The following is a 21,282-nucleotide window of genomic DNA, read 5'->3' on the forward strand; positions in this document are numbered from 1 at the left end:
ATATAAGAAAAATTAAAGGTGAGTACATAAAAGCAACACTGATGTTCATTGGTTTCCTTGGATCTCCACCATGGCTTTAAAGCAGTGGTTACAATATCAAAAAAGTAAACTAGGAAAAGTAGGTTTTGGGTATCAAAAAGAAAGATTTTTTTTCCAGAGAAAATGATGCAGAGAATTTATTTTAAAATGTCTTGACTTGTGCAGGAAACTCCCTTGATAATTATATATTTTCCAAACAGAAATGCTGAGTCTTCACTTCTTGGCTCAACTCAAAGGTATGGGTAAACATCTTTGTGGACATTAAGTTTGTGACAGTTTCCGCTCAATGCCATTGCTTCTGGCTGAAAGCATCATCAGCTACAGAGAAAATTTCTTATAATTTATTTTCTTAATTTATTATATGTTTTATAAAATATTTATAAAACACATGAAATAGGTACACAGGTAACTTACATTTATGAATCAACAATTCTTATGCAATGTATAAAGTATTTCACAAGCCAAATTATTATTTAATTAAAATTGAAACTACATTGCTTAACGATATTAAGGTCACATTCTTCACATAAAAATTCTATTTTAAATAATTGTTTATGTTTTAAGCCTAAAGGCACTTACCAAAAGAAGTAGAAGCTGTTAATTCAAGATTCTTAAGAGTGTCTCTTTAAAAGAGAAATAAATGACATGTTTTAGCTAAATGTTTATAATAACAAACAAAAATAATATTTAAATCTCCATGGAAATATTTAGAACAGATTTTAGGCATCTGATAGTCAAACTATAGATACCAAATTCTTATTTTCTCTAATAATGTGGAAGATATCTTTAAATGCTACATGTATATCTAAGAAACTAAATCATGTTTTAAAAATATCTGAGGAATGAAGTGACTTATTCAAAATCAAAAGCTTAGTTATGTCAGGTCTTCTGACTCTAAATTCTATATTACTTATATTAAATTGTCAGTTCTCTGGGTTCAATTTCTTGCTCTCTCATTTATTGTTCATGTTGAAAAAGAATGTTTCCTAAGTCACATTTTTAAAAAAAACAATTAAATAAAGGAGAAATGTTAAATAGAGCATGGACTACTTTTTAGAATTTCAGATACTTACGTAAAATGGAAATAGTATTCTCTGTTAACTACCGCTAAAAACTGCTGTAGGTATCAATTGAAATTTTATAAGCAAATACATCAGAAATTTAAATCTAATGTAAATGCAATTTATCATTATAATTATTTTTATTATAGCTGCATTTGCACCATATCATTTATAATTCAATTTCCAGCCTAGAAATATTTAATTTTGTTTTATCTTCTACTAAATAGAATCTGTTGGAATTTTATTTCTCTATTTCATTTCCTCAGCTTATTTTTACTACAAAAGATAAGTCCATTTTTTAAATTAAAAATGAAAAGGGAGAACTTACCAGAGTAGGGGTAATTTGGTAAGCATTTATCTTATTGTGATTCCATGGTTTCAATGCTGCCTGATATTGCTGAACAGTCTTGAGATATTGGGGCAGGGTGAACTTCTGATAATATTGGTTGATTTTGTTCTGGAAAAAAATGTAAGTAATTGTCTTAATATTTCATGTACCAGAGCATACCTGGACATAACCAAAAAAAAACTAAAACTTGGTTTGTTTGGGTAAATTCTAAATGATACTAAAAGACCTAAACCAAAGAAAGCTAATTCATGAAATGTTATTTCTATATTTGCATTCATAGAATGAACTATAGAATTGAGAAAATTCTTGGTTAATTCAGACTTCAAGCCCAAAATACTTAAAGAAGAAGTACTTGTAAGAAGGCAAGAGGATAATATTCTTTGCTAAAATAAGTTTCTCAGATTGTGGTTGCATTTCCAGGATCAGTAGAAAAACATGGTTTCCTTACAGTCATATACATAGAATGTGTGATTAGATTTAGTAGAATCTGTGACACTGAACCAATTATTAATCTGAGTGTCACCTTGTAGAAGTAAATGAATTCATAGAGAGCAATTTGCAGAGAGCCTGTCACCTATTTTATGATTAATATATATTTCCCTCCTCCATGTTCTATTTTGAAGCATCTATGCGGGCCTGACTGTAGATTACTGTAGGGATTAAAACTGGAATTCAGCACAGAGGCATCTCCCTTCAGAATAATTTCCTGTTTTTCCAAAATGGACAGTTGGTGGGTTTTTAGAATAACCAGGGGATAATGGCTAGGTGGATACATGCAATGCAATGGTACAGTTGATTCTATGGGAGAATATTTTTCCAACAGTTTTGACAGAGTATAAGGAAGAGTTTTATTGAAATTAGAATTTATTAAAAACAGTTGTTGAGAGGAATGGAGTTCAGCGATGTTCATCTAGTACCGTTATGTTATAAATGTTTGTATGGAAAATTTACCCAAAGTGTTAGGTACTTCTTTTCTTCTTCAGTCAGCTCAATTTTCTGTTAATGACAAAAATAAACTGTGACAAATAAAAAAAAAAGGGATGGTATTCAGTTAATTTGGTTTGAATGAAAATTACTTACTTTGGTGAGTACTTCAGTTGACTCCTTAAGGAAAGAAAATAAGAATCAGCTTTACTTGGATAGCCCACCAGTAATTTCATCTATGTCATTACAGTAGGGAACTAGAGCTAATTATTTTAATAATTAAAGGCCAAGCCATGGCTGCCAAGAAACAAAGTGCTACTTTATAGGACTTTATTATGACTTAAGTGAGTTTTAATATTCATTATCAGAGCATTCTTTATGTCAACATAAAGATCCTTGGCTGAAAATATATTTTGTTTCAAATATTCTATTTACGTTGTTCATATAATGTCAAATTCTCATACAGTATAGGCAGATGCAAACTAAATAGAGGGAGAATGAGTGAGAGAGAAAGAGAAGAAAGAAAAATGATGCAGGCCTGTGGAGGTATGTGGCAAAACCTGTTTGCCATTTCCAGAAAGACTACTGTTTTTTCTTAGTGCCCACGGGCCCAAGCTTGAGTTTGAGAGAAAGGGTAACACATGCTTGTGAGGCACTGAGGAAGAAGACGTTGGACTGTGCCTCAGGTCACAAGACTCTGGGCCACAATCCATGCTTCATTTTCTCTTGAGATGTTTTCCCACTATGTTCATGGACTTGATTCATTCTACTACAGCAGGTGTTCTTGTACCTGTGATTTACATGATACATAACCCAAACCAATATTCAACCCCTAAACAATATGAGAGGGAATCAGGGTAAATTGCAAGATCCTGATTTGCCATTGACTTATTTAAAAAATGCATATTTGCAATGAACCAGAGTTCAGCTATACATTATCAAAAGTATGAGATAGAACAAAACACTTGACTGTGTACATAATTCATTTCAAATCTCTAAAATGATTTTGAGTCTGTATATATTTCTTATGAAGGTTTGTCTTTATTGCCAATATTTCCTTATTGGATATTTTGATATGGCTCTGTTTAAAAATTAGCAATACTTAATTTACTTAAAATAATTAACCAGTACCAGGGAAGCACAGTATTTCTCAATAAACTATTAGGTTATTTTATTTTGTTTTATTTATTTTATTTTATTTTTTAAAACGTTTATTTATTTTTGAGAGAGAGTGCGTGAACAGGGGAGGGGAAGAAAGAGAGGGAGACAAGAGACAGCAGAATCCCAAGCAGGTCCTGTGCTGTCAACACAGAGCTTGATGTGGGGCTGGAAACCAGGAACCAGGAGATCATCAAGAGTGATGTTTAACCGACTGAGCCACCCAGGTGACCCTTGGCTGTTTCATTCTAAAAGTATCATTTCCTGGGGTGCCTGGGTGGCTCAGTCAGTTGAGCATCCGACTCTTGACTTTAGCTCAGGTCATGATCTCATGATTTGTGGGTTTGAGACCCACCTTGGTCTCTGCACTGAGAGCACGGAGGCTGCTTGGGATTCTGTCTCCCTCTCCTCCCTCCCCACCCCATTCTTTCTCTCTCTCATGAAATAAATTTTTCTAAAAAGTATCATTTCCCTCACTAGATAAGCTGCTAGAAGATTTCTTAAGAAATAAGATCATCATTATACTTATCATCATCAAAATTTGGGGACCAAGGTAATTAAATCTTTAACAGTATATTCTTAATATTCATGAAATTAAAGGTCTTTTGGGGGGCACGTGGATGGCTCAGTAGGTTGGGCTTCTGACTTCAGCTCAGGTAGTGATCTCACGGTCTGTGAGTTCGAGCCCCCAGTCTGGCTCTGTGCTGACAGCTCGGATCCTGGAGCCTGCTTTGGATTCTGTGTCTCCCTCTCTCTCTGCCCTTCCCCCACTCACACTCTGTCTCTCAAAAATGAATAAATGTTAAAAAAATTAAATAAAAGACCTTTTTCATATTACAAGCATATTAGTACGATAGGTGAAAAAGGATTGCAGTAAAATTTCAGTTAAAAAAATAATAAAAACTAGTTTTTTTTTTTTTTAAGAAGCAGTGGAAATCGCATATTTATGCCACAAGGAAGAGTCTTGTTTACATGCAAGAAAGAATTTAAGCTACTTGAGAAACCCAACATTAAAAGGTAGAGAGAAATTATATTTTTAAGTAACTTAAAAATATCACTCTGTTTCATTAAAAGAAGAGCATTTTATATAGGCCTAATTATTACTATTTTAATATTAGCTTTGAAAAAATATGAATTAAATATAGCTTTATATACTATCAATACCTTACCATATCAACAGTCTTCCCTGAGGTTTCCTTAAAGAAATAAAAAAAGAATTAGATACTTTATTCCCACTGTATTGATTATACATAATTTACTCTTGAATATATAGGGAAAAAACTCCTCTTTCATAAAGAGGAAGAATATAATTAAACTTATTTTTATTGATTCTTTCAATCGTGGTTACATACCCAAGATCTAAGATCACGTAAGATCTAAGATCTAAGATCACGTAAATATATACACATTTAAAAATTTGTTTTTTAATGTTTATTTATTTTTGAGAGAGCAGGGGAGGAACAGAGAGAGAGAGGGTGACAAGGAATCTGCAGCAGGCTCCAGGCTCTCAGCTGTCAGCACAGAGCCAGGTGTGGGGCTTGAACCCATGAACTGTGAGATCATAACCTGAGCCAGAGTCTGGAGCTTAACCAACTAAGCCACCCAGGTGCCCCTATATTTCTTAAACGAATGATGAATGACATATCTCATTAATGAAACAACAAATAGATAAATAAATCTTATCTGACTGGTATGCATAACTACATTATTTTCCTGCCTATGTAAATATAAAATAAATAATACTTATTGTATAGCCATAACAAAATAAAAAATAATTTCTTAAATATATTTAGTATAAATGGTTTTGATTTATTTCCTGAGATAAGCCGCCAGATTCCTTTAAAATTTCTTAAATTACACATTTTAATCTTATTTTAAAAATTGTTATATTTTCGTTTCTTTTTTGGACTTTTATTCATTCTCAGAGACAAAATAAGCAAGACTAGGCTATTTCTTGGATGATATGAAAATGACTTTAGTCATTTGTGGTATGCAGGAAGACATTTGGAAAATAACACTTTGTATAGATCTGAATGAACAAGAGTCCTTATCGAGAATGATATTTTGGATTGCTCCCACTTCATTTGCAAATTTTAAGATATACACCAGATCTCTTGGTGTGGTAGCAGTATTAATGAGTGACCTTTAAAAAAGTAGTAGTATTAAAATTTTTCATAAAGTCTCCTAGCACAAATCTAATCTTCATTATCTTTGGATGTGTACATTTTTTTTCTGCCCTCCCCAAATCTTTCATGGAGATCTGAAGTGCCAATTCTCCCATATTCTGTAAGTCTAAATTTATTGCTTAAGAAAACTGGAACAAAGACTGTTTAGGGCAGTGCATATTAAGTGTCTAATATCTTGCTAGTTACTGAGATATTATCTTTATAGTAAAATGCCTTACCTCACTGGTGGGGAGCTGTTCTCTGTTCTGTATATATGTATATTAAAAAGAAAAAGGCCAAGGGAGATTTCGTTATTTATTTTTGAAATGAAGAAAAGCTCCTTAATACAAAACTGTTTTATAAAACAAAATGGAAGAGTACTTGGAACTTGGGCAAGTTACTTCACTTCCCTGAATTTTCTTACATTATTGTCTTTTTTGCTACATAAAGATGATAATCTATCTCTCTCCTACATTAAAGAATTGTTTGAGGAACAAAGAAAAATGATATATGAGCAAACATTAAGGACATGGATACTAAATTTAAATGAAATTACTTATTTTTCATTATGGTTACAATTGTATATGTTACTACAATTTGGACTGTATTGTTTGTAATTTAATTTCTGGACTATAATATTTTATTGTTCTGTGTTCTCAGAACTTGTTGGGTATCTAGCTATTTTACATATCTTTATCCTGATCTCATCCCTTACCAAAAACCAAAATAAAAGCAAATAAAAAAGAAAAACAGTAAATCAAAAAAGCAGCACTTACCACAGTGGGAATAAAGGAATAGGCCATTCTCTCAATTTGATCCCATGGGTTCATAACAATCTGAGGTTGATGAAGAGCTTGGAGATATTGGAGGAAGTTCAAATTCTGATAAAATTGGTTGATTTTGTCCTAGAAAGAAGGAAAATGATCAATATTGAGTCCAATAATAAGTCCAATATTGAACCTCCTCCATGAGTCAAAGCAGGTCTCCACAGAACCAAATTACACAGATAATTTGTAAATGGTGGCAAATTTACCTAACAAAAGAATAATCTAGTCACTTAAAACTTGTTGTAACTGTGTTTACATTTGTAGTAAATTGCAGAATTAAAGAAATCATCTGTTTAATTAAGGCCTCCAGAACAATACCTTGTGTGAAAAGAACAAATGCATAAGGAAAGAAAAAGACATTTTTTTGAATTAAAGGTAAGTGTCTGTCATTTCTTTCCCATGTGTATAAAAATTCTGGTCTGCAGTCAGATAGAACTGAAGTTTAATTCCCTTGATCCTGGTCACTGGAATCCATGACCCTGATCATATTGCTTAATCTCTCTGAGCATTACTTACCATGCAGGATTATAGCTGGTAAAATATATAGCAGTTTTCATAGTACCTACTATTTATAAGAATATAATATAAATAAGGTAAAATGAAATATCTATCATCTATATCTATCTATCATTTAACTATGTCTATCCTGCTCAATAAAAATTCTAGTAAATGCCAAAGCCTTTGATCTGACTCTAAAGATTTTTTTTAGAGATTAAATATGAAATAACAATAGTATCTTTCCTTAAAATTTTCATTTCATAGAGATTGAAAGTAAATGGGTATATAAAATATCATTTGGTAGAATTGCCTGAGTATAATTATTGGATAAGTCCACAACATTAAGAGTGGTACAAGGCAGAAAGCTACTGGAAGCATTTTTAACAAAGTATAAGAATGGCCTTTACAGTAATTACAGTTTCCTAAAAAGGGAAGGTTTATTTGGAGAGTGCCATTTTTAGTGTTCAAAGAAAGACTATTTCTGTTTAAAAAAAGTTTAGAAGGAATGTCTATTCTGTATAGCGATATGATAACAATATTTACCACTTTTTTAGATGCATCTACTGTGTTCCAAACATTTTTAAACATAATTCATGTACATATCATCTAATATTATTCTGCAGGGTCAATATGACTATCTTCACTTATAGTTGAAGAAAATATAGCTTGGAGAAATTAAGTAATAATTTGAGAAATTATGAATGGAACACAAATTGCTGAACTCCAAAGTGTGCGCTCTTCCCTTGTGCCTATGGCAAACTTTTCTAGTTCATAGAGGATGGGTTATATGATGTATGGCATGGAAACCTTTACTCTTGAGATATCTATCTATGATGCCATTGTCAAAAGTTGAGTGGGCAATAATGTCATACTTCAATTATGCTGGTATCTAACTTCCATCATTTAAACTTGAAACTAATCTTCGAGGTTTGTAACTCTTTCAACATCGGCCGGATAATTGTTCAACACTTATTTTTCTTAAAACACATCCACAAATTTGACAAGATAGCAGCCAGAAATTAAAGTAACAAAAATAGAAAAAAATGCCTACTATAAATTTGGGGGTAAATATCTGATCAGTATATAATAAGTTATGTGAACATTTGGGAGAAGACATAGCCGTAGTTAGATGGTTGAAACTGTGATTTGTATTAGAAATTTACCAGTTGCTGTAGGTAGATCTTCTTTTCCACAGTGGGCTTAGCTTTCTGTTAGGAAAACAAAAGCACTTGCTATAAAAATTCACAAAAAGAAAACACTGCTAAGTGACATAAATCCATTTTGTTTGAATGAACGTTGCTTACCTCTGTGAGAACTTCAGCAGACTCCTTAGGGGAAGAAGAGAAGAACTACTGTAACTGCATGACTTCACCTTAGAGTTGTACTAGAGTGGTAAGGGTCAATTTATTGGAATATTTCCCATGCCACCGCTACTGAGAAATATACCGTTTGTATCATGAATTCAATAAATTAAAACATTCATCATCTGAGCCCTTGCTTTGTGTCAAACTCATAGCATGCAACTGAAAGTATGTTTCGTTTCAAAATTTTCAACAATTCTACATTATTCATACAATATCAAGGCCCTAGAATGAATGTAAGTGACAAAAAAAAAATGAAAATTGCAAAGTAGGCCTAGTGAGGTGTGTGGCAAAGTAAATCCTACACATTCTTTCTAGAAGATATAAAGTTATTTATAAGTGACCATTGGCTCTCCATTTGAGTTACCAATTTGCAGTTTAGGAAAGAGTAAAACATGCTTCCTAGACATATGTAGAAAGATTTCAGGCTGGGCCTCAGGCCACAGGGCTCAGGGCCACAACTAGGCCTCTTATTTTCCCGGGCATGTTTTCACATTATGCTTTTTGCTTGGATATTTCTACCATATGAGTTATTTCTGAAACCAGTGACCCACACATCTTAATGCCTTCCCTTAATCACCCCCTTTAGACAAGAGGTTCTCAAATTTAAAGTATATCAGAACAATGCCTGGGCGATTCTGATGCTGCTAGTTGAGAAGTAACACTTTGAGAACTACTGCACTAAGCAATATTGAGAGGCTTTTCAGGATAAAACTATGTTGAAGGCAAATGGTAGGCTCTTGATTTGACACGAGCTTGATTTAAAATGCCAAAGCATAAGAGACTCTTAAAAACTGAGAACAAACTGAGGGTTGATGGGGGATGGGAGGGAGGGCAGGGTGGGTGATGGGTATTGAGGAGGGCACCTTTTGGGATGAGCACTGGGTGTTGTATGGAAATCAATTTGACAGTAAATTTCATATATTAAAAAAAATGCACTTTTCTCTGGAGTCAGATATCTGATGCCTCTATGAAAGGCACCAATGTACATTGTGGTGTAGATAGCCACTTTCAATCCATTTGGGTAAGTGATTTCTCCATTGTTTACCCTATTTGTGACTTTAATAAGTTAATGCACACTTTGCTGGAAATCTGGTATTTCTTGATGAACTTGCTATTTGATGTTAAAAGAAAAGGGCTCTTACTTCACTAGATGACCTGCTAGAATATTCCTTGAAAGATAATAATAAATATCAAAATCCAGCCACCATAAGAAATCCTCAGGATTATTCTTGAATATTAGTAGTTATTGGGGATATTTCTCATATCACCTAGATGGTCATTAATATGATAAGTTCAAAGGATTAACATAACAGCAATAAAACCAGGTTCATGGTTGCTCATTATTAATCACCTTTGGAAAACAAGTGGAAGAGATAAAAATGATCTTGTGATTAAATGGAAGTGTCTCAAAAGAATATGGACCAATTTAGGTGGATACTACTAAGGTGAGCAGGGAAAAATTGTCATTTTTAAGAACTTATATATCTCTTTCCAGTTTTATTAAAAGAGGATACTTACAGATATTCCCAATTCATTTATGTTTCTTGTGATTTCCTTGAAGAGAGAAGAAAAATAATTATATTTTTTATCTCCACAGCATTGTTTATAAACATTTTATCCTGAGCATAAAGGGAAAAATTCCTCTTCCATAAAAAGAAATGTTAAATAGATTCATTTTAATTGTATGGGTTTTGTATGAATTATATTAGAATTTCCCATTTGGTGACAAACATACAATCAGCAGTATTTATTGTCATATTTATTGTATGTATTGTATCTCCAGAGAATGTTCTATTTATTATTGTATCCCTACAGACTAAACTAGTGTTTGAGACATAGTTCTTGTTCAGTAAATTGGCCAAAAGAATGAATGAACACACAAGATTAATTTAGGCAATGCATGGATAAACTTTTTTTTTCATTTTAGTAGTCACTATTTATTTCATTCTGAATTGTAAAAAATATATCAGGTCAACTAACATTTGTCTTGGAAGTAAATATATATATGCTTCTATAGTAAATTCATTTAAGTTTAAATGAGTCAATTTCAAGAAAATATTACAATAGGAAATAGCTTTTAAAAAAGAAAATGTTAGGGGTGCCTGGGTGGCTCAGTTGGTTGAGTGTCCAACTTCGGTTCAGGTCAGGATGTCATGGGTTGTGGTTTTGAGCCCCACATCAGGCTCGCTGCTGTCAGTGCAGAGCCCACTTTAGATCCTCTGTCCCTCTCCCCCGCTCCCCGCCACTCACACACACTCTCTCTCAAAAATAAATAAATAAACATTTAAAGAAGAGAGAATAGTTTAAAAAAAAAAAGACAAAGGCGAATGTTAAGTTTGAAGCTTTTAGGAATGAAAACCATTAAAAGATAAGTCCTCCATTCCTCACAGAATGTGGAAATCAGTGTATTAGTTGATCCATGCAAAAATATATTTCCTCCAATTTAATTATTTGTAGAATTAGGATAAGAGGGTGCAATTTTAGTGTCATTCTTTTAAAAAATCTTGGTTTTCAAATTTCATTCACTTGGAATATGTTTTCCAAATCTAGGTTAATGTCAATGTTTTTTTTTTTCAAAGTAATATAATATTTTTGCTTCACATTGTCTTACAGATGTGAAATCAATATATACTTCACAGGATGTGGGACAAATGTCTCCCCCCAAAAAGAAAACTATACCAAGAAAGATCGCATTTACTGAAATGAAGTATAATATTCTTGGTCATAATGTGATATCAAGAAAAATCAACTTCGTAAACAAAGTGTACAGAATTAGGGAAGAAAGGTAAAGATGATGGACCATTAAAAAGCAACTCAAAGATATTCTGCTTTAATAGCATGTCTTGCACGTTCTAGCCCACAAATCTTTTCCTACTATCCCTTTCATTTAGTCCACAGCATTTTGGTAAAGCAGTGGAAAGCCTCGCCATTTTTACAATTATAATTAAAAATAATACTCATTTTGGGTTAATGAGAAAATGACCCATGTTTGAGAGAAAAAGATACCTCATCAATCAGGAGTAATAGATTAAAAAATTAAACTTTACCTTACTGGGATGAATGAACACTTTCTTTTCCTGTTTAAATTTCTACAGAACAAATAACTTCTTTTATAGTGTTGATTAAATAAAAAAGTAAAATTATATGTAATTTAAGTTAGGACTTACTTCTTGGGAGATGCTGGTAGATTCCTTAGAAAAAGAAAAACAATATGACTTACTTACCTAGATTATATTCATACTAGCAATAAATTGTCAATCAACAACCGTTAGGTAGATAACATTGAGTCTCTGCCTAGGTTAAAGAACAAAATTGATCAAAGTTTCACTCCCTGTATGTAATTAACTTACTATATTTCAGATAATGAGCTCATTCCACACTATTTTCAGTTATGAATAGCTGAATCAAAAACTTTCCTAAATATCATCCACAGAGAAGAAAAGAGAAGATTTTCTATTTTCACTGTACAATTTCCAATTTTCTTTTATTTTCATTACTTTTTCTTTGGTATTTTTTAAAGAGACAAAATATATCACAGGAGACAAGAAAATCCTTTAGTAACATTGAAAATTCTGTGGACACCTGTTATGCACCTATGGATAGAGTCATTTGGAAATTAGCACTTAATATGGATCCAGAAAAACATGAGTCTTTATTGCAGAAACATAAAGTGGATTCACAAAATATACAATGTTTATCGTGACTTCTGAGTGAATATCATTAATATTGAGACAACTTAGGAAAAACCCAGAAATTTAATCTTGGTAGTTAGAATTTATAGAGCTTTGGTCTTGGTCTTTATTCATCTCTCTTTTTTTTTTTTTTTTTTTATGGTTGCACTTCCAATTTTTTTTCTGGCACTATAGTTGTAGTCTTATTGGTAAAAAAAATATTGTAAATACTTACAAGTTCAGTGCATTTATGTTTTGACTAGGTGAAAGGATTTTATGTTTTATTAAAGTGTCTTACCTCACTGGAGGAGTGATGTTCCATCTTTTGCATTAAAAAAGAAAACAAATTTCAGTATTATTGGTTATTTTAAAGTGAAAATCTGTCTTGTTGTTGTTCTTGTTTTGGGGATATGGAGCTTCTAGAAATCCATTTCTGGGAATGCTTAGGGTTTAGTGGGATGTTTCCCATAACATTAATAGATAAATCATTTTATACATCAAATAAGTCATTGTTATCGCTTAACATATTTCTTACTTTTAGGAAATGATTGGATTCTTGGTTTTTAAGTATTAATCCTGTCACAGCCTAAAATACAAATGTAGATGTGCTACAGAATATTAAAATGTTATAACACCATGATATTATATTTTATTTAGTTTATGTTGATTTCTAGATTTAATTAATCTTTTTTTTTTAATTTTTTTTCAACGTTTTTTATTTATTTTTGGGACAGAGAGAGACAGAGCATGAACGGGGGAGGGGCAGAGAGAGAGGGAGACACAGAATCGGAAACAGGCTCCAGGCTCCGAGCCATCAGCCTAGAGCCTGACGCGGGGCTCGAACTCAAGGACCGCGAGATCGCGACCTGAGCTGAAGTCGGTGACCTGAGCTGAAGTCGGACGCTTAACCGACTGTGCCACCCAGGCGCCCCTAGATTTAATTAATCTTAAAGGAAAGTTTGAGGACAATTACTGACTTAGAAAGGGAGAAGTGTGGCTAAGACTAGTAGATTATAGGCAGAAGAAATAATCAAACTTGGTGTAAGATTGCTCATTGAAGTGTTATTATGATTATTTTTTTCTATTTACCTAAATGGAATTCTTACCCTAATTTTGCTCCCGAATTGGCTTTGAATTTAAGAAATAACAAAAAAAAAACTCCTCAAGATATATATGTGAGATAGGAAACAGAGGATGCAGAGAATTCTGATCCCCTTAACGTATGGTGCAGTTGTGGGGAGGGAGATATTGGGTATGGAAGAGGGATTGACAGTGGGGGTAGAAGGGAAAGGAAAAAATCAGTTACTTCTGAGGAATTTAGTAGATTCCATGTGTGTGTGTTTAAAGCACTTCATTGACATGACATATCTAGTCCGCTGTATCATTTTGTGGTATATTTACTATATTCTCACTGGAAGAATACGATGCCTTGAGAAGTTAAGGGATTATTTTGCAGTAAGTTATTTGGCAGTGATTTTCAAAGAGAACCACTCTTTAACACATCACTGTTTCCTGTCTAAACAGATTCTGAACTACTGTAACCAAGAATAGTGAAATTCTGACTCTTCCTTGAGAGATGGTTTTTGAGTCTACATTTTCTCTGTGGCTTTCCTACACTTTTCAAGGTATCCTTGTTTCATCTCAATATATTTCTTACTTTTAGGAAGCGGTTCTTGGAGTCAAAAAATGTTCCCCAGTACATTCAAGCAGATATGGGAGGAAGTTCATGCCTTTTAACCTATAGCTAACATCTCCTTCATCCTATAAGGAGAGTACTTTATAAAAAGTGTTTTTGTCCACCTTGATACCTTGTATAAGGCAAGGCCAATGAAACCTCTGATTATAGGTTTTAAAAGTCACACACTTGTCTCTATTTCTTGCTCCCTACCCTTGCCATCGTCTGCATAAAAGATTCACTCTTCTTATATTTAAATAAGAATAGATAATCATAAACATGTCATTATACTTACATGCTTTGCAAGAGCAGTAGCCAAAAGGCAGGTAAGAAGGAAGAACTTCATGTTTACTTAGTTCTGTAAAATAGGTATATAGCAAGTTAATAAGTTTTGTTCTCCTGAAAAATTACACATTTTCTCAATAATTGTACATTAATTTAGCTTTGTTCCAGGCAATTAGGAAAGTCTAATGAAAACTTTGATAAAAGCAGATTCACTTGAGAAACACATGGATATGAATATGACAAGTTCTTTATAAAGAGAAATTTTATTAACAGAATATAATGTGAAATCTTGGTTTCTAAAATGTCGAAGTTCCTTTTTGGGTATAGCAAGTTAGTAGGGTTTTTTTTTTTGCCCTATATGTAATTGGTTAGTTTACTAACTTACTCATTCAATGACTAGTTGCTACATACAATATATCAGACATGAAGATACAGTGATGAAAAATAAGTACACTCAATCAGGCCATTTATTTATAACTCTTCCTCAATCTTGTGGACAAGGACTATCAGAAATGTAAAATATAAGAGAAACTCATGTTTAAACAGATATCAGGTGCATCAAAACATGCAGTCTGGCTCCTTCATGAGAAGTAGCAGGTGGAAATAATATTGTGATGGGTGCAAGGAGGTCTGGGTGCCTCCCAGTCTGAGACAGGCTGCTGAAGCTTGAATAAATCATTAAACATCACTGCACCTCATATATGTAGCAAAAGAGAGACTGCTAATAAGACTGATTTCTGTAATCCCTTCCAGCTCAATCTCTAATACCATGACTATGTGTTAGTCCATAAGGTTTGCTGACTACATATCAACTTCACTTTCCTATTTGTTAAACAAAGAACTGAAAAGTGAAATAATTATTCTAATGCATTGTTTATATATAACAGTGTCTTACTGTCTAGATCAACGCATTAAATTGATTATTTTTAAAGAGTAAGATTTTGTTTTACTCAAATAGTATTAAATTTGCTGGTGATCTTTACCTATGCACTTCTGGGGATTGTGTACATATAGGCATTACTCTGTCCTAGGATTTACATTGCCTAAATTTCTAATTAATTTCTCATTTTTACTAAGAATATCAGGTATATTTATTTACTGTTACAAGATGATGCATAGGATGTTCATTTTAGAAGCATTTCATAGTGATAATGCTTTATAATATTATAAACATCATTTTGCCTCTTAAAATATGAAATAAATTTATTTTATAACAGCTTACTTCAATTTTACTTAGACATTTGGTTCTCCAGGGATAAAAGAAATTGGAACGTAGATGTTGAGAGTTAAAGTAATGTTTTTAGCATATTGATAAATGAGAAACATAGAAATTGTTGCAGTTACTAAATACCTGCTATATGCCAGACATTGTAGTAGTTACATTGCAAATATTATCTCTGGTCTCCAGAGCAGCTATGTTGGGTTACTGTGTCTGATTAACACATGAAAGAAGTGATCCAGGAGTCCACATCTTAAATACACAGTATCCTGGATTTCCAAAAACCTCATTAAGATGACCTAGCTCTTAAAATAAGACTTTGGCACTTCGTAATAAGATAGAGTAGTATAATAAGCATTTTACGGTGTCTATACATTAATTGTACCCAGAGGCACTGAAAAGTAGCTAAATCAGTAGCTTATGTCCTAAAACAATTTCTCAAAGGACCTTAAAGTACACTGACATTAATTTCTTTAAAAATATTTTTTAGAACTATGTTATTAGATTTTACAATATTATAATGCATGTAGAATAACAAAAAGGATAAGTGAAAAATATGACCTTGCTTCTTAAATGGAAGACAAGAAGTACAGGCAGTCGGATATCTGAAATGGGTTATCACTCACTATTTAAATCTAGTTCCTCCATGATATGGTAATTCTGTGGTTTAAAATACCTAAAAAGGATTTGAATTCTGAGAAGCCATGATGATTAGAAGTAGTTTCTGCATCCAATATTTGTACCACATATTCCAAGGAGCACTTCCACTTAGCTTGATTTAGAGCATGATAACAGGAAATGAGGATGTTGTAATGTGTAGTGATTATTCCGTGTTTGTGCAGCTTACCTCTGCCATGTACTGGTTAAGTGGTTCATGATAAGTATTTATTTTTTTCCTAGAGGCACACCAGTGTCCCTTCTTATCAAAAACATCTTGAACAAATACCTAAAGTGACATTTGGGATATGTTAATTAAAATTTCATTAACGTATGAAAAATAATACTCCTTATATTTATTGCTTACAATTTGCCACCACTAAACATGGTTATCGTATGTAAGTCCATGCGATGTAACGGGAAACTCAGCAGTCCTACGAACTAGCGGTAACTTTAATAAGGATTTACAGTCTTAACTTGTCTCAGTAGTTTCTGAATCTGTAAAATATTAATAGTCATGCTGAATCCAATTATAAATTGTAACAATTAGCCACAATCTATGCAAAGTGAATTGGTATCTACATGGCACCTACTTTTTCACAAGTCACAAAATGAAATGGCTGTGGTAACCAATCAGATTACATGTGTACTGAAGGTAGGTCCAGGTTTAAGGAAAATAAAGTATTGTGGGGACTGTAGCCTTCCTGAAAGTTCAAGCCTAGCCTGAAGGGAAAAGCCAATACTCAGCTCCAGTCAATTTTGACATGTAATATACATGCTCTATAGCTGCCACATCTTCCATTTTTTTTAAAGATAACCCAAGCGCTTCATTACTTATTCAGAATTCTTTGTATATTGATTGTAACGAATTAAAATTCTTTAAAAATATTGTGTCTGCTGACAGAACCAAAACACAACTGGATCTTGCCAAAGTGCTGCCAATTTGAGATTTCTGGAGAAAATGCTAGGTCCTAGGCTCCTGTAATTATTAGAAACGGAATCATTTTGGAAAACCAAGTCTTCTGATTTGCTGAAGCATTGATGTTTAAGTATCAAGAAGGTAAAATCCCTAATAATTTTGTGTAGAAATCTTTGCAAAATTTACCACACACATGACTACACTCTCAACACTAGGGAAGACCAATTATTAATATTTGGTATTAACCACAGATAGCTTTTCCCCCATGGGATTATGTTTCATGGAACTGCCATTTTTTCATCTGTTTCAGATTTTTATTTTTTTTTAATGTTTATTTTTGAGAGAGAGACAAAGCACAAACAGCGGAGGAGCAGAGAGAGAGAGGGGAAGACACAATCTGAAGTAGGCTCCAGGCTCTGAGCTGTCAGCACAGAGCCCAATGCGGGGCTCAAACTCACGGACTGTGAGATCGTGACCTGAGCCGAAGTCAGAGGCTCAACTGACTGAGCCACCCAGGTGCTCCATTTCAGATTTTTATGACTCTTTTTCTGCTGCCTATCAATCATCTTTTGTTTGTTTGTTTGTTTTGTTTTTGTTTTTGAAATCATTTAAGTAACTTTGTCCTCTGGAGAAGAAGAAATCGGACTTTTCATTGTTGCATATCTGCCACTTTAGTTGGTCTGACACCTGGTTGATATTTACTAAATGCTTTCATTTCACTTAACAACCAGGACCACTTACCTTCAGCAGCAACAGCTTCTGCTCTTACTTATTGCTTTCAGTTTTTGAGACCATAGAAACCAGACAACCATGCTTGTTGATTTCTGTGACTCTCTCAGTAACTGTTCTATGGGTTCATTCATTATAAGACATGAGTCCATCTGCTCCTCTCCCAACCCCTAAGAACTTACCTATATGTTTATCCCCTTCTCCTCTTAAAGTTTTATTTGCTTCATTTGTACTTGCTCCTTTGCTTAGTCTACAGTATCCTCAATTCTTCAGTCTACAGGTCCCATGTCATCATTCTGTGCCACCCACACTGGCTACATTATGCATTTCTCCTTTCACTCATCACCAAACTTCCTGAAGGACTTCATACTTGTAGCTTCTTCCTTCTAACCTTCAATCCATTGCTTCTGCACCAGTTTATCTTCCATTGGCTAGATAATTGCAATGAATTTCCTTATATGTCTTCCATTTTCTTGTTATCTCTAAAATGCACTTTCCACACCTTTCTCACAAATATTCTCTTTCTAAAATGTATGTAACAAATCATGTTACTCAACCAAAACATTTGTATAGTTTCTGATAAGAACAGATACTACACTTGATCTTAGCCGAAAGGCCAAGGAGCGCTGTATGGTTTCTTATACTGTCTACGGTAATGTTCAAGATATTTAACAGAGAATTCAAGATCATTCAGAATCTTCCCAGGAGTCATTTCTGACCCCACTTCCTGACATTTCTTATGCCTTATCACAATCTTTCCAGAGCACGCTATGGATGTGTGATAGAGCACACTATGACTGGGAATGGCCTTCTATCACATTCTCTGCCTTGTAAATGCAAATGAAATTTGAACCATCTCTGAATAGGTCTCCCAAATCTTTGATATACTTGAATTTTTCATATATGCTATCAACAAAAATTTGTACAGATGCTGAAGTTGAAAATGTAGTTAATACTCTCTACTTAATTCAGTGAACAATTCTTGAGTACTTAGTGTGTGCCAGGAGTTATCCTAAGCATCTGGTAACCTGGTTACCATTGACTGAGATGGAAAAGATAGAGACAAGGCTGGTTTGTGGGGAAAACATGAGGAGCTTAGTTTTCTAAGAAGTTAAGTTTCAGGTGCCAATTATAAATTTCATTAGAATATAGAGTAAACAGTGTACAATTACACTTACTTACCTAATGGGATTGATGACAATACTAATGGACATACTGAATACAAAACCCTTCTCAGTGTCAACTATCAACATCCCAGCCTTTGCTGATACGACTGATATGCAGCTAATAGGAGAATGGAAAGAAAAGGAAACTCTTACCATTAGTTAGAAATAAAAGGCTCGGAGTAGACAAGTTCAGTAGGATATAAATAAACTGAGAGAAAGGAAGTTCTATAGTATAGGAAGTCCTGTATTATTTCACTGGGAGTGTGTATGTACTTGTTGTCATATGTTTAATATCTTACAGTGATTATATCTATGGTTCATCAAGACACTCACACACAGAATGTCCTTAGGTATAAGAATGAGGTGGTCCAGAAAGAAAATAATGTGTGGAGGAGTTTGTACAAAGTTGAGAGAATTAAGAGGTAGGTCATGAGAAAACAGGTACAAAGGCCAACAGTTCTGTGAGAATGGAAGAAAACTCAAACACAGGTTAATAAGAGCTAGGAATAATTCAAGAAATTTCAATTATTAAAAATGTCATAAATAGATTAGTGCATAAGAGTAGTGAATATCATTAAAAATGTCAATAATTGGCTAGTGAATGTTGATGCCTTGGAAATAATTTGGAACCTTTCATTAATTTCTAAGTCTGAGAGGAAGTGGCCTCCGGTAGGAAAACAAACATGAAATTAATGTGAGCCGTGAAGAATGATTTGTGAGAAATATATATAACTACTTCTATTTCTATAAATGTTTAATTCAATATATTTTTTGTATGTTTTGAGAAATCTATTAATACATTCTTACACACGTTCCAAAAATACTTTTAAATTAAACATCTACTGTCTATTGTAATAGCAATGTGCATGTGTAGTACAAATATAAAGTAATGCCAGGGAAGGAGACAAATTTCAGAATCATGCTTACTGCTGAGGAGCTTGGTTGGAAATGGAACTGAGTGGGGAAAACAACAAAGAGAATGCATCTGCATTTTTCTCTTTTCATTAACTAAGAGTTTTTAAAAAATTAAGGTATAATTTATGTTCAGTGAAATACACATATTCTAAGGTGTTGGAAGGCTGAGCAGACATGAAAATGAAAGAGACTGTGGGGGATCCTGGGGGCTCAGTCGGTTAAGTGCCCAACTCTTGATTTCGCCTCAGGTCACAATCTCAGGGTTCCTGAGACGGAGCCTTGCATGGGCTCTGCACTGACAGCGTGGAGTCTGCTTGAGATTCTCTCTCTCCCTCTCTCTTGGCCCCTTCCCTGCTCACATGCGTGCATGAACATTTGTGTGCTCTCTCTCAAAATAATTAACTAACTAACTAAATACATAAATAAATAAATAAACATTAAAAGAGAGAGAGAGAAAGAGAGAGAGACTGACATATGGGAGAAGAACCAAAAGTTTGATTGTGAGTGAAAGATTGGCAGGACCTGAGGTAAAGGCCCACAGGAGCTAAGGGTTTATATCTCATTTTGGGGATAGTGGGCAGTATGAAATACTTTAAGCTGACATGTGACATGGGGAGAATTGCATTTTAAATTAATCATCATGGCATCAATATAGAAAAGGACCGAAGAACAGGCAAAACAGAGGCCGCGTAACCATCTAAGAGGGTGTGAATAGATTGCTATGTAATTATAAGGGCTCATTTGTAGAAACGGCATTAGGGGTGATGATTAAGACACAGACTGGAGAAATATTTAGAGTAAGAGGTGGCAGACTGCTAAACAATCAATCAAACATTGCACAACACTTTTTCTTCTACTATGAGAAATAGAATTGGGGAAAATTATTAACTTCTTTCTACTAATTTCTTAAAAAGAAAATAAAAACATTTTTTACTGGCTTTACTGTAGTTCTCTAGCTCAATTGTAAGCAAGGGAATTTAGAGCCAGTACAGTTAAAAATGAACCATATGTGAATTGGACATGTAAAAATTAAAAGTTAACACGAGGAATATTTTATAATTACAAAACTTACAAAACTTTTATATTTCATCTAGTTAAGAAATGTAAGAGAATAGTAAGTGGATTTCTCCTGAAATTTGTGTCAATAATGATAAAAGATTATGGAATGATATTACACCTGAAAATGGAAATATTACATTTCTGCTATCAGCATTTTTTTCCATTTTAAGAGGTATTTATGTAGAGAAAAGTGCACCGTTTATAAGTATACAGTAGCTAAACTTTTTATATGTATTTACCTGTGTAACCTCCACTTAGATCAAAGTATAGAAACTTTCAAGCACCACAGAGGCTCACCCCTAACCCCTGTCAATAATCCATCCAAAAGGCGACTACTGTTATAACTTCTAAATCATGTTTAGTGGCACCTGATTTTGAACTTCATATAAATGGCATTATATAGTATATATCCTTTGTATTTGGTTTCTTTCACTCATATCTGTGAGGGTCATCCATATTATTGCATGTAGTGATAGTTGGTTTATTTCCATTGCTGAGTAATAATCCATTGTAGGAGTAAACTATAAATCATCTATTTTCCTACTGATAGACATCTGGGTTGCTTGCATTTGTTTTTGCCTTTTGTGAATAGCACTGCTATG

At 33.5% G+C, this 21,282-nt stretch overlaps 1 protein-coding gene and 1 pseudogene across 1 annotated transcript; both read right to left on the reverse strand.

Moving 5' to 3' along the window:
- Window positions 1-300: 300 nt before the first annotated feature.
- Window positions 301-14,077, reverse strand: LOC131508059 (alpha-S2-casein-like). Its single transcript, XM_058723329.1, has 13 exons — window positions 14,027-14,077; window positions 12,355-12,378; window positions 11,553-11,576; window positions 9,904-9,939; window positions 8,326-8,349; window positions 8,185-8,229; window positions 6,473-6,601; window positions 5,936-5,962; window positions 4,701-4,727; window positions 2,530-2,553; window positions 2,401-2,445; window positions 1,429-1,557; window positions 301-357 (listed from the first exon to the last, which is right to left on the reverse strand). Exons 1-13 carry the CDS (start codon window positions 14,075-14,077, stop codon window positions 301-303), a joined length of 642 nt encoding a protein of 213 aa, XP_058579312.1.
- A 3,974-nt stretch (window positions 14,078-18,051) lies between these two features.
- Window positions 18,052-18,168, reverse strand: LOC131508285 (U2 spliceosomal RNA; annotated as a pseudogene).
- Between the last annotated feature and the right edge of the window lie 3,114 nt (window positions 18,169-21,282).

Source organism: Neofelis nebulosa, chromosome 3 (assembly GCF_028018385.1).
Source record: "Neofelis nebulosa isolate mNeoNeb1 chromosome 3, mNeoNeb1.pri, whole genome shotgun sequence".
Taxonomy (NCBI): Eukaryota; Metazoa; Chordata; class Mammalia; order Carnivora; family Felidae; genus Neofelis; species Neofelis nebulosa.